We start from the raw sequence: 13,633 nt of genomic DNA on the forward strand, positions 1-13,633 counted from the left end.
AGGACCCAGCTAGGGTTGAAGCTCACATTGGTGATGTTAAGTCAGCGTTGCACGCCAATTGACGTCACCATGCCGCCATTTTTTTCCCAGGGTGCTGCCAGTTACCGGCTGCACAAAGGGGGAGAGCAATATGGCGGCCACTGCGGGGTCCGCCACCAGCTGGTGAAAGAGCAGCACCGTCATTTTATTACCATTTCATGGCACTATGGAGTGGCGCTCAACAGATGAATTTCTAGCCTATATGAATGTCAAATAATTACCAAACTCAAATAGACAGCCATAGAATTTTTTTTAAATTTCACTGCCAATTTTCTCATCACCTGAAGGCACTGACTCGTTGCTGGAATATGGTTTTACTCATTCTGGGCACCTTCCAGTACCTCTCCAAGTGTCCATTGTTCATGAGTGAGCCTTGTCAATGAGTATTGGCCAGAAGTGGGCATCAAAACCAAACTACATTTTGTTCACACCTGATGTCCAACCACATACACTTGCAGCAAAGCTCTCTGTACAGTCATCAGGAAGGTGAACTCTGGCCAATTTTCCACTGCCGAACATGGGCACTGAAGTCAACTGTAATGACCCGACCATGGCCAGCGCTGAGATCATCTTACTTAGCACAGGCTGGGATTGAATGTGAAACTTTTATTTTTCTGTGTAGCTCAGCTACTCAGTAGATAACTTACTAAGCCATTAGGGCACATATTTATTTTAACAGCAAAATATTTTAAGCAGGTTATATTGTCTCATCTATTTATGTATACATTTAAATAACATTTTAGGGATCCAAATTATCCATCTTTGGATGATTTTACTATATAAGGTTTTGTTCTCAACCCTTTGAGTTCTAATGATACCAGTGGAATTTGGTTAATCTAGGCCCTGAATTCTGCCTGCCTTGAATATCCCAGTAATGCAGCACCGAGCTGTCACTTTGGAGGCATGGTGATAAGGAAAGGAACTCGTCAGCCTCCCTGAAAGCTATTCTGCCGTTAAAAGAGAACACTCTTGACACATCACACAATGACAAGTTAAATATAGAAGAGGATTAGAGGGCCATTGTTTTCAGTCATGTTGAATGAGATTATACACTTGAAATGGAATGTTGTCTGACCTTTGGTGTATTGTCCGCCTCTGTCTCTATTTAAATGTTAGACAATTGTCTTCTTATTGACAATCTGTTCTGGTGCAGGCACTGTTAAGCAGGAAGAGAATGCATGCACTTTATAAAGGGAGAGCTGCTACAGAGGAGGCTATGTTACCTGGTAAACAAAATGAACAGAAATCATTCCTTTCTCTGTCTCAGTTTGTATTGACTTCGGGCCAACTTGGACAGTGTGCAATACAAAAACATTCGAAAATTTCTTATGTTGAAGTGGAAATTCTTGATGCTCAGACAAAGAAGCAGATTTGTGTCCTGGAAAAAGTAAGTGAGTTCCTTTTTTAATAGAGTTGCCTAAATTAATGGTATTACCATACTGGTCCTGCCTGTCTGTGCATTAGTGTGCTGATATGACATCGGGTGTTAAACCAATGAAAAATTTTGGTATTAAAGAACAATGTTGGTTCTTAAAGAACAATATTGGATATTAAAAACAGTTGGTAAACAGGAAAGATTGTTTGATGACCATGAACAAATGATAAAGGTCACTTTGGTATTTACATTGAACATTTCGCATGGTTGAGATAAAAAAAATAGTATGATAAAAATTTGTATTGGTTAAGAGCCAATCAAAATGATCTCACATCACAAAATTGGACACATGGAAAACTGGGTGGGAGGGGCAGTGCGTGCACGACTGTTTGCATCTGACTGGGAGGACCTCAAGGAACCTGGCTCTAGCCCAGCTTCTGGCTTTGTTAAAGTGACATGAGCCTCTCTTGTTCATGGCCCATTAATACAGCTCCAGTCAAACACAAACTTGAGATTTGCTTATTAAGCCTTTGACCGTGAAGTTGGGCTCCGTGCACCTGTTGTTTTGGTGCTACAAGTGACAGTTTGCCTCCAACATGGCGTCCATCTTGGTGATGGCGTTAACAGGGGCGCAGTAAGTGCACACCGGAGATATGCAGTGTAGGCATATCGTGACTTTAGTCAGCGTGTAACGCTGATTTGACGCCAGCATTGCCATTTTTGGAATGCAACGCTCTAGCTAATGCCCTCTCTTAAGCTTGCACAGCAGAGCACATGTTCAGCAGCAGGAAGGACCCCCCTCCAGCGCTATTTACAGGGATCATCAACTACTTACAAGTTAGTTGCTGATTGATTTCTACTGGCTGTTGCTGAGTTTGGAGAAGTGTTTGGTGGTTTGTACAGTTATTTTTAGTACAGTTATTTAAAGTTGCTAAAGTCTACAGGGAGTGGTGTGGCAGGTGCTGAAGGACGTTGTCATGACTTCAAGGATTCTGCACAGACCACTTGGTCAAAGACATGGGTGCAGTAGTAGGCATTCCACTTGACAGGAGAATGCGCAGAGGTGAAAGCGAGCAGGACAAGCTGCTGGAAGAGGCAGGAGGAGGAGGGGGAAAAGAGCTCTCAGCAGGAGGCCATATCTGCCCAGGGTGTTCAGGGAGCAATACTCCTACCTGAACCTCAGCGAGGAACAGTGTGTCAGACATTTGTGCTTCACCAAGGACATCCTCACTGAAATTTGTCACCTGCTGCAGCCATAACTACAACCTCAGAGCAGGGTGAGGACCGCAATGACAGTGGCTGTGAATGTCACAACAGCCATGAACTTTTATGTGTCGGGCTCCTTCCAGGCTGGAGCAGGAGATATTTGCAACACCCCCCAGTTTGCCGTGCACTGTTACATAAGGGAGGGCACTGAGGGCAGCATAGATGTGGGCAGCATTCATACAGTAAAAGCCATGTTGCCATACAAAATATCAACGAGCAGAACATTGGCATACTGAAGCAACTCTTCCATTCTCTGGACTGCTCTGAAGGAGCCCTGCAGTACTCAGCAGAGCAGGTGTCAAGATTTGTGGTGGTCTGCTGCATGCTGCACAACCTCACCATCATGAGGGCACAGCCACCAGCCATACGGCAACCAGCTGAGGAGGAGGAGCAGGAGGAGAAGGAGCAGGAGGAGGAGGAGAAGGAGGAAGAGGAGGAGGATGAAAAGGAGGATGAGGAAGAGGAAGGGAGGAGGCAACCAAGACAGTCCCTTTCTGGCCGGTCTATCCATGACCAACTCATCCGGCTGCAATACCAGTAAACGCAACTCAATTCCACATTCACCAACAGTCCCACACTTTACCTTCCCTCTGTTTCTGACCATCACAGCGTCCACTTGGCCACAATGCAAAAATAGACAGTAAACTAATCACCCTTGTGCATTCCCTTAATGCCTGTCTTCCGTGTGCCTCTGCCTGTCCTAGTGCTCCTACGAAGAGCTACCCCAGTGGCTGCAGCATGGCTGATGGAAGGCTGCTGACTTTCAGTGGGGGAGACTGCAGATGGACTTGGAGGATGACCTCGAGCAGCTCTGGGCCTAGAAGGCCCAGCTTTAGACTGTACCACCTCAGCATGGGCGGCAGCAGTCTGGGCCAGCTGGCTGACAGGCAACAGCGAGGGAACTGGCAGAGTGGCAGTGGTGGGAGGACAAATGCTGTCATCCTGAGAGAAGACAGCAAGTTTATGCTCTACGGAGCCACTGCCACTCACCCAGGGCGGTGCCTCAGCAATCCTAGTAATCTGTTGGAGGACAGATTACTGGACTGCTGTGACACCCTGCAAACCCCTTTGAGCACTGGTAACAGTAGCCCCAATGGCAGCAATCTGAGTTTGCTTGGCAGCAAGCTGAGCTCGCATGACGGAAGTCTGAGCTTCCACTGCAGTACCCAGATGTTGTTTGGCTTCTGCTTGTGCTGCAATGGAAACTGAGTCATCAGCCATTAGGTGCTGCATCATGGTTGGGCCCGCAAGTTTGTTGACAGAGTTGGCCACCACTTCCATACTGGAAAGGATGGGTTCCAAGCTCTGCACAAAGCCCTGTGCCAGGTTGGTGCTGGACTCCTCCATGCTCCATGGCATTGCACACAGGCTTTCTAGCAGGCCTGCCAACCCCCAGCCTTCTTCTGTATGCCACCTCATCAATGTACTCATCTGAGTCCGCTGCAGCAGAACTTATGCGCGACCTCACCCTCTGGGGAGATTGCACCTGCGCTATCCTTGCCCCATGCCCTGGCTGCAGGCCACTCATGCCTGGTGTCTCACCATGGTGTCTTCTTCGCAGATCCCGTGGCTAAGCTATCGTCTAAATTTTGCGGAATGTCAGTATCTGAGCTGGTGTCTGCGAGTGTGAAATCGAGTGATGGTGCTGTGTCTTCATCTTCACTGCCTTATTTCTCTTCCATCTGTTGCTCTGCCATCACTGCCTGGTCAGATTGCAGTTCTTGTGTATCTGAAAGAGGAAAGGCACAAAAGTAGGGATGCAGTGCAGGGAGGGGGGAAAGTAAGAGGTGCATGCTTACACCATCAGCAGCTTTTAAATCAAAAGACATTGTGGGATGAGGGGGAAGTGGAACATTCCAAAGCGTTTTACAACCAATGAAGTACTTTTTAAAGTGCAGTCACTGTTGTAATGTAGGAAACGCGGCAGCCAAGTGCACACAGCAATGTGATAATGACCAGATAATCTGTTTTTGTTATGTTGATTGAGGGATAAATATTGGCCAGGACACAGGGAATAACTCCCCTGATCTTCTTCGAAATAGTGCCATGGAATCTGTTATGTCCACCTGAGAGAACAGACGGGACCTTGGTTTAATGTCTCATCCGAAAAACGGCACCTCCAACAGTGCAGCACTCCTTCAGCACTGCACTGGAGTGTCAACCTAGATTTTTGTGCTCAAGTCTCTAGAGGAGTGGGACTTGAACCCACAATTTTCTGACTCAGAGGTGAGAGTACTGATCCACGACTGACACTGCTTAGTTATGAGGATATCTTCATCTTCGTTGGTGCAAGCCCCACCACAGGCCACGGGTTCAGCGATGGCCACTCCAATGATGGTGACCAACATCTCCTCCATCGGGGTATGGTTTTGCAGGTGCACCTCTCCCCCTCCGATTAGCTCCTGCTACCTTTGGTTATGTGCCAACTTGTTCTGCAAGAGAAAGGAAGTGTTTCATTGAATGTGGTGTAATCTATTTGGATGCTGTGGCTGTCATGGTTGAATAGCTGGCAGTGTGTTCAAGCTGTGAGATGTGGGTGTGAGGTTTGCAGCAGTGGTAAGTACGTGAGTGTGTGGTGAAGCTAGGAATGTGAAGTATGAGCCTATTGGATAGAAATTGTTGGGAGGTGACTGATGGGGGTGTGGTGCATTGAGTTGTGTGTGAGGCTAGTGGTGCAGTTGGTGGGATATGGCATTTAAAGATGAATTCATTGATCTTGATCACTGGCGTGAGGTCATTGAACTTTTTTACGGCACTGCATCCAGGTTCTCGAGGCTTGCCTCCTGGCATTGACCACCACAGCGATCTGCTCCCACTGCCTTTGCAGAATTTGTCTGGAGTGCTTCCAGGCACCCCTGTGGATAAAGGATCTCTCTCCTCCTGTCCAGCTCCTCCACCTCCTCGAGTGCAGTGTCTGCAAACCTTGTTGTGCTATTAGTCACTCTTCTTGCAGGTCAGACTCTCTTCCCCAGCCACTTCCAGCAGCTGTTCCAGCCAGAATACACCGCCCCTTTAAGAGGTGCAGGCTGGCTTTAAGTAGTGCAGGCTAGCTTTAATTGGCACTAGCCTTGCACGAACTTGGATCCCCCGCTGAGGCATGCAGCCACTCAACAGCGTTTAGCGCTGGGCAGCATGCTGCAATCATTTAAATTAGCAGGCAGCATGAAGTTTAATCGCATATCGTGATCCCTGCGCCCGCTTTCAGGAGCTATCAAATTTAACCCCCCTTAACTGTTAATTAGCATATACCTAAGTTGATTCTGTACATTGTCTAAAAGACATTGGCCCTGAAATGACACCCTGGGATGCAAGCATACGAGCAGTTTGTCTGAAATTCCGCAGTCTGCAATTTGAGCGAAGTCAATAACCCATTTAAAATAGTTGAAGAGTTGAGCATCGATAAGCCGATATATCACTATGTAATTTCTGGACCATTAAGTTACATTTTTCTACTGCTATTTTTTGGTGCAATCATTTTCATATCAGTCTAGTACTACACAAACTAATGTGTAATGGACAGATACATTCTGAGTACTAAACCTTTACAGCTCTAAAGACAGATTTTTAATTACTTAGGTTGTCGGAAAGAATGGATGGATATATAGATCAGATTTAACTTATTTCTTTAAGTTGCTTTTACAAAAGGGAAAACGGTAGAAAAAAATGAGGTGCAGGTATTGCACGGTAAGATGATTTCAGAAACAATAACTTTTCTCCTGGTTTGAAAAATTGGAAAATAAAACTCCTGAAGCAATGCCAGTGCAGAACTTACATTTAAGCCACAACTTAAATTAGACCTGCTCACTTCTGTGTAATCAATAAATAAGATTGACCAGCAATGCACAACTGCATTGTTACATGCCTCTCATGTAACTCTACTCCATATAAAATAACTACAGTATCGGCACTCGTTTCATGCTCCAACCCTGGTGCCTCCCTACTTAGTGGTGCAATCTTGTCTTTTTTTTACAACTCACCCATTATCTTGTCTTTTTTGTTTGCTGAGCCTCCCAATCAATTCACATTCATTCCATTTGCAGGTTCTTTTAATACCTTTCCATTGCCTCACTGAGGAGAGCGGTTAATGAGGGTAGTACAGTTGATGTTGTGTATATGGACTTTCAAAGGGCATTTGTAAAGTGCCCCACAACAGACTTGTTGGAAAAGTTGAAGCTCATGGGATTAAAATGGCAGTGGCAGCGTGGATACAACATTGGCTAAGAGATAGAAAGCAGCGAGTCGTGGTGAATGGTTGTTTTTCAGACTGGTGATAAGCAATGCTCCCTCTAAGCTGCACAGCAATGGGAAAGGTCCTGCGCAGACCACTCACCGGCTTCGCTATTGTAAATACCACGCATGCGTGGAAATGTAAAGGGACAGCACACTAAAAGAAACAGGCAGCGCATAATAAAGTGCAGCTTGGAGGAAACATTGGTGATAGGACCACTGCTATTTTTTAATATATATTAATGACCTGGAAATTGTTATAGGGGGCAAAATTTGAAAGTTTGCAGATGGCACAAAACTTGGAAATGCAATAAACATTGAGGAGGACATCAGCAGACTTCAGGAGACATTACAGACTGGTGAAATGGGCAGACCCATAGTAGATGAAATTTATTGTAGAGAAGTGTGAAGTAATGCATTTTGGGAGGAAAAATGAGGAGAGGCTCATGGTAAACTAAATGGTACAATTTTTAAGAGGGTGCAGGAACAGAGAGACCCGGGGGTTTACGTACAGAAATCTTTGAAGGCGGCAAGACAAGTTGAAAAGGCTGTTAAAAAAGCATACAGGATTCTTGGCTTTATAAATAGATGCATAGAATACAAAAGCAAGGAAGTTATGCTAACCCTTTATAAATCACTGGTTATGCCTCAGCTAGAGTATTGTGTCCATTTCTGGGCACCGCACATTAGGAAGGATGTCAAGGTTTTGGAGAGGGTGCAGAGGGGACTTACGAGAATGATACCAGGGATGAGAGACTTCAGTTATGTGGGCAGATTAGTGAAGTTGGGATTTTTCTCAGAGCAGAGAAGGTTAAGGGGAGATTTAATAGAAGTTTTCAAAATTATAAGGGGTTTTGATAGAGTAAATAAAAAGAAACTGTTTCCACTGGCAGGAGGGTCAGTAACCAGAGGACACAAATTTAAGAAAATGGGCAAAAGAACCAGGGGGAGATTATGTGTGATTTTTAAAATCGTAAAATGAATTATGAGTAGACTGCTTGTATTCTTGTGAGGTTTTGCTTACTCGCTGGTAGGTGTAATTGGATTTTATTCAGCTATGTAGGACCAGCATTTATTTTTGTACTCTTGTTTCAGAATGGTTAGAGACAATTAGCGTGGGCGTTAGGATGTTTAAATAGTGACAGTGTGTGCACAGCTTTTTATAATATTAGCACCTTGCTGGAAACTAGCTTTTGGCCAGGGAGGTATCTTGCTGTGTAGAATTAATTTTATATTCTTCCATAAGAACAAGTATCATCAGCTCTTTATGATCATGTACATTGCACATTTGAATTATTTTGGATGGATATGGATTCAGTGGGAGGGAGGAAGTTACAAGGGGTTTAGTTGAGAGATTATTGAAGTGCAAGATTAAATTGCAGCCTTGAAACAGCTCCTTCCTGTATTTATATTGGGCCAGAACTTCGGGTCCCCACGGGTGAGTACGCGATGGGTACTCACGCGTAGGCCCAACGAAAGTGCCGGTTTCATGCATGCACTGCACATGCATGGGAAACCGGAACTTCCATTCCCTTAAAGGAAGGGGTTCACAGGTCGAACGTGTGCGCCGGAGAGGCAGCGCGTACGCCTGGAACTTCTGTTTTTTTTGCAGGTTTCTCCGGGAGGGTAAGTCTCCAGGAGCTACGCTTCTAAAAAGCAGTCACAAGGCCTGCTTTTAACAAGGTAAGTGGTGAATTAAGTAAAATTAAAACCTTTTTTCCACAGGTTTATTATTTTTAAATTCTTTAAAGAAAGGTAAGTTTATTTTTAGCCCCGTTAGAAACTGTAATTAATTTTTTCAAAAATGTAAATTATTGTTTAAAATAGTTATTTTATGTAATTTCTAGTTATTTTAAAAATGTGAATTTAAAAAAAAAATGTATTTGAAGTTTTAGTTATGCTTTGGGGCTGAATTGTTTTCATAGATTTGACAGGTCTTCCTGTCAAATCTATGAATACAGATTCCCTGCTACGATTGGCTCTCCATGGCCCACGTGATCCCAGGGGACGCTTCGAACTAACTGCGCCCCTGGGATACGCAAGCACTGCACGCCGGCAGTTGGAGCAGGCCTCTATATAGATAAGTGTGAGGTGGTGCATTTTGGTAGGAAGAATAAGGAGGTCACTTGCTCCTTGGAAAGTAAGAGGCTGAATGGAATAGAGGAGCAGAGGGATCAAGGGGTACAGATACACAAATCACTAAACAGAAGAACATAAGAGTTAGGAGCAGGGGTAGGCCATACAGCCCTTCAAGCTTGCTCCGCCATTTAATAAGATCATGGCTGATATTCAACCTCAACTCCACTTTCCCGCCTGATCACCATATCCCTTGATTCCCTGAGAGTCCAAAAATCTATCTATCTCAGCTTTGAATATACTCAATGATTCAGCAGGCACAGCCCTTTGGAGTAGAGAATTCCAAAGATTCTCAACCGTCTGAGTAAATAAATTCCTCCTCATCTCAGTCTTAAATAGCTGACCCCTTATCCTGAGACTATGCCCCCTAGTTCTAGACTTCAGCCAGGGGAATCAATCTCTCAGCATCTACCCTGTCAATCACCCTCCAAATTTTATATGTTTCAATGAGATCACCTCTCATTCTTCTAAACTCCAGAGAGTATAAGTCCAATTTACCCAATCTTCGTTGCACCACCGCCTCTAAGGCATATATGTCCTTTCTCAGATAAGGAGACCAAAACTGTGCACAGTACACCAGGTATGATCTCACCAAAGCCCTGTACAATTGTAGCAAGACTTCCTTAGTCCTGTGGGCCTGCTGACTCTGGCAGAGTCCTTAACGAAGTCATGTTAGTATGATAGTGCACAATAACTAATAATCAGCAAACAGTTTGAAGGAACTGTTGGAAAGAATAAACTAATGACATGCACAAAGACGTGGAACTGGCTTTTGGCAGCAGGTCATTCAGTCCCACAAAGGAATATTTTTGGAGCTTCAGTTTTCTGAAAAATTCATCAACTTTTCATATGAGTTGAAAAATTCAGTTGCAGCAGTGCAGAAAATTAAATAAGGCAATAACGAAATGGATGATGTCTTATGATGAGCTGTGTAACATTCTAAATATAGCATAAAGTAGCATATAGAAGTGGGCTGTAGTCAGCCTCCTAAGTGGAGATACTAATCATGTCACATCACTGCCTGTTCTATTTATAATATTTGTATTCCCTCAATTGAAAAATGAATTGTTTTAGCCCAACAAAAACAGCTGAAACTGTTTTGTCCAGTCACCGTTTCCTAGTGCTTTAATATGAATCTGTGATTTTTAGTTCCATTTGCATTCCAGCAAACAAGTGTTGTAAAGCAATTCAGCAACATGTGAAGCATTATTGCAGAATAAGACAACTTTGAATGTTTGATAGCTGAAGGGGACATTTCAAATTCAAGGTAAGTTGCTTCTGTTAGCTTTAGAAAATGGAAAGCCAATTAGTTTCAGACAATTAGAGCTTAATGACTGAGTGTATGACATAAAGGCAAAGAGCTTTGAAATATCATATAAGCTCTTCCTGGTTTTATCAAAGTCACAGTGACTGTCCCCATTGTTTTGGTTTCTGCTACTTCATTGCTAGATATGAGTCGTAAAGGTAGAATAACACCCACCCTATGCTAACCGTGCAAAAACTTTAGAATCATGGTTGTTTTGTGAAAAGACTAAATCCACCTTCAGCCCGTCCACCATGGCTGCAACTACCACCCATGCCTTCACCACTTTTCCAAAAGTCAAGTGTTAGCTTTGACTCAGTGGTAGCACTCTCCTGAGTCCCACTCCAGAGACCTGAGCACAAAATCTAGGCTGACACTCCAGTGCAGTACTGAGGCAGTGCTGCCCTGTCAGATGTGCCATCTTTCAAACGAGACATTTAACCAAGACCCCCTCTGCCCTCTCAGGTGGATGTAAAAGATCCCATGGCACTATTCGAAGAAGAGCAGGGGAGTTTGCCCAGGTGTCCTGGCCAGCAACGTCCCCTGTAAGCTGCGAGGGTGAGCGGCTATACAGCAATCTATGAAGTTATCGTGCAAGCTGCTCACAAGCTGTCCTGTTGAAGATGCTGCGCATGCAGAGACGTGCTGCAAATTTACAGTTACCGCACATTTAAATAAGCTGGACCGCACCCACAGTAATATGCAGAGGGAGCATTACTGGCCAATATTTAATCCTCAACCGACATCACTAAAACAGCTGGTCTAGTCATGTATCTCATTGCACGTTGTGGGATCTTGCTGTGAACAAATTGGCTTCTGTAACTTTACAACAGTAACTACACTTCAAAACATACTTCATTGGCTTTGGAGCATTTTGCATGGCCTGAGGTTGTGAAAGGCACTGTATAAATGCAAGTTCTTTCTTTCTCTGTCACTCTCCTCACAAGCATTCTGACCTTTTATTTTATTTGTTCATGGGATGTGGGCGTCGCTGGCAAGACCAGCATTTATTGAACATCCCTAGTTGCCCTTGAGAGGGTGAGCCACCTTCTTGATCTGCTGCAGTCCGTGTGGTGAAGGTACTCTCACAGTGCTGTTAGGGAGGGAGTTCCAGGATTTGACCCAGCGACGATGAAGGATTGGCGATATACTTCTAAGTCAGGATGGTGTGTGACTTCGAGGGGAACTTGGAAGTGGCGGTGATCCCATGTGCCTGCTGCCCTTGTCCTTCTAGGTGGTAGAGGTCACGGGTTTGGGAGATACAGCCGAAGAAGCCTTGGCGAGTTGCTGCAGTGCATCTTGTACGCCAGTAGTGGAGGAAGTGAATGTTTAAGGTGGTGGATGGGGTGCCAATCAAGCGGGCTGCTTTGTCTTGGATGGTGTTGAGCTTCTTGATTGTTGTTGGAGCTGTACTCATCGAGGCAAGTGGAGAGTATTCCATCACACTCCTGACTTGTGCCTTGTAGATGGTGGAAAGGTTTTGTGGAGTCAGGAGGTGAGACACTCGCTGCAGAATACCCAGCCTCTGACCTGCTCTTGTTGCCACAATATTTATGTGGCTGGACCAGTTAAGTTTCTGGTCAATGGTGACCCCCCAGGATATTGAAGGTGGGGGATTCAACAATGGTAATGCCATTGAATGTCAAGGGGCAGTGGTTAGACCCTCGCTTGTTGGAGATAGTCATTGCCTGGCACTTGTGTGGTACGAATGTTACCTGCCACTTATCAGCCCAAGCCTTAATGTCATCCAGGTCTTTTTGCATGCGGGCATGGACGGCTTCATTATCTGAGGAGTTGCGAACGGCACTGAAAACTGTGCAGTCATCAGCGAATATCCCCACTTCTGACCTTATGATGGAGGGAAGGCCATTGATGAAGCAGCTGAAGTTGGTTGGGCCTAGGACACTGCCCTGAGGAACTGCAGCGATGTCCTGGGCCTGTGATGATTGACCTCCAACCACCACAACCACCTTCCTTTGTGCTAAGTATGGCTCCAGCCAATGGAGAGTTTCCTCCCCCGATTCCCATTGGCTTCAGTTTTACTGGGGCTCCTTGATGCAACACTCGGTCAAATGCTGCCTTGATGTCAAGAGCAGTCACTCTCACCTCACCTCTGAAATTCAGCTCTTTTGTCCATGTTTGGATCAAGGCTGTAATGAGGTCTAGAGCCGAGTGGTCTTGGCGGAACCCAAACTGGGCATCAGTGAGCAGGTTATTGGTGAGTAAGTGCTGCTTGATAGTGCTGTCGATGACACCTTCCATCACTTTGTTGATGATTGAGAGTAGACTGATGGGGCAGTAATTGGCTGGGTTGGATTTGTCCGGCTTTTTGTGGACAGGGCATACCTGGGCAATCTTCCACATTGTCGGGTAGATAACAGTGTTATAGCTGTACTGGAACAGCTTGGCTAGAGGCGCGGCTAATTCTGGAGCACAAGTCTTCAGCACAACAGCCGGGATGTTGTCGGAGCCCACAACCTTCGTTGTGTCCAGTGTACTCAGCCATTTCTTGATATCACTTGGAGTGAATCGAATTGGCTGAAGAATAGCTTCTGTGGTGGTGGGGACCTCAGGAGGAGGCCAATATGGATCACCCACTCGGCACTTCTGGCGGAAGATGGTTGCAAACGCTTCAGCCTTGTCCTTTGCACTCACGTGCTGGGCTCTACCCTCATTGAGGATGGTGATATTCATGGAGCCTCCTCCTCCTGTTAGTCGTTTAATGGTTCACCACCATTCATGACTGGATGTGGCACGACTGCAGAGCTTTGATCTGATCCATTGATTGTGGGATCGCTTAACCCTGTCTATAACATGCTGCTTTCACTTTTTAGCATGCATGTAGTCCTGTGTTGCAGCTTCCCCAGGTTGGCACTGCATTTTTAGGTACCCCAGGTGGTGCTCCTGGCATGCTGTTCTACTCTCTTCATTGAACCAGGGTTGCTCCCCTGGCTTGACGGTAATGGTAGAGTGAGGAATATGCCGGACCATGAGGTTACAGATTGTGGTGGAATACAATTCTGCTGCTGCTGATGGCCCACAGCGCCTCATGGATGCCCAGTTTGAGCTGCTAGATCTGTTCTGAATCTATCCCATTTAGCATGGTGGTAGTGTCACACAACACGATGGAGGGTGTCCTCAGTGTGAAGATGGGACTTCGTCTCCACAATGACTATACGGTAGTCACTGCTTCCAATGCTGTCATGGACAGATGGATCTGCAACAGATAGATTGGTGAGGATGAGGTCAAGTAGGATTTTTCCTCCTGTTGGTTTTCTCACCGTCTT

At 45.2% G+C, this 13,633-nt stretch overlaps 1 protein-coding gene across 1 annotated transcript in view; it reads left to right on the plus strand.

Moving 5' to 3' along the window:
- Nucleotides 1-1,113: 1,113 nt before the first annotated feature.
- LOC147124677 (trans-2,3-enoyl-CoA reductase-like) overlaps nucleotides 1,114-13,633 on the plus strand; it is a 287,573-nt gene continuing 275,053 nt past the window's right edge. The window contains exon 1 of the mRNA XM_085991303.1: nucleotides 1,114-1,426. Coding sequence (XP_085847429.1) covers nucleotides 1,214-1,426 — 213 coding nt within the window. The 5' untranslated portion in view covers nucleotides 1,114-1,213. The remainder of the gene's footprint in view (nucleotides 1,427-13,633) is intronic.

This window comes from Somniosus microcephalus, chromosome 1 (assembly GCF_052327205.1).
Source record: "Somniosus microcephalus isolate GS21.2 chromosome 1, FLI_Smic_1.0, whole genome shotgun sequence".
Taxonomy (NCBI): Eukaryota; Metazoa; Chordata; class Chondrichthyes; order Squaliformes; family Somniosidae; genus Somniosus; species Somniosus microcephalus.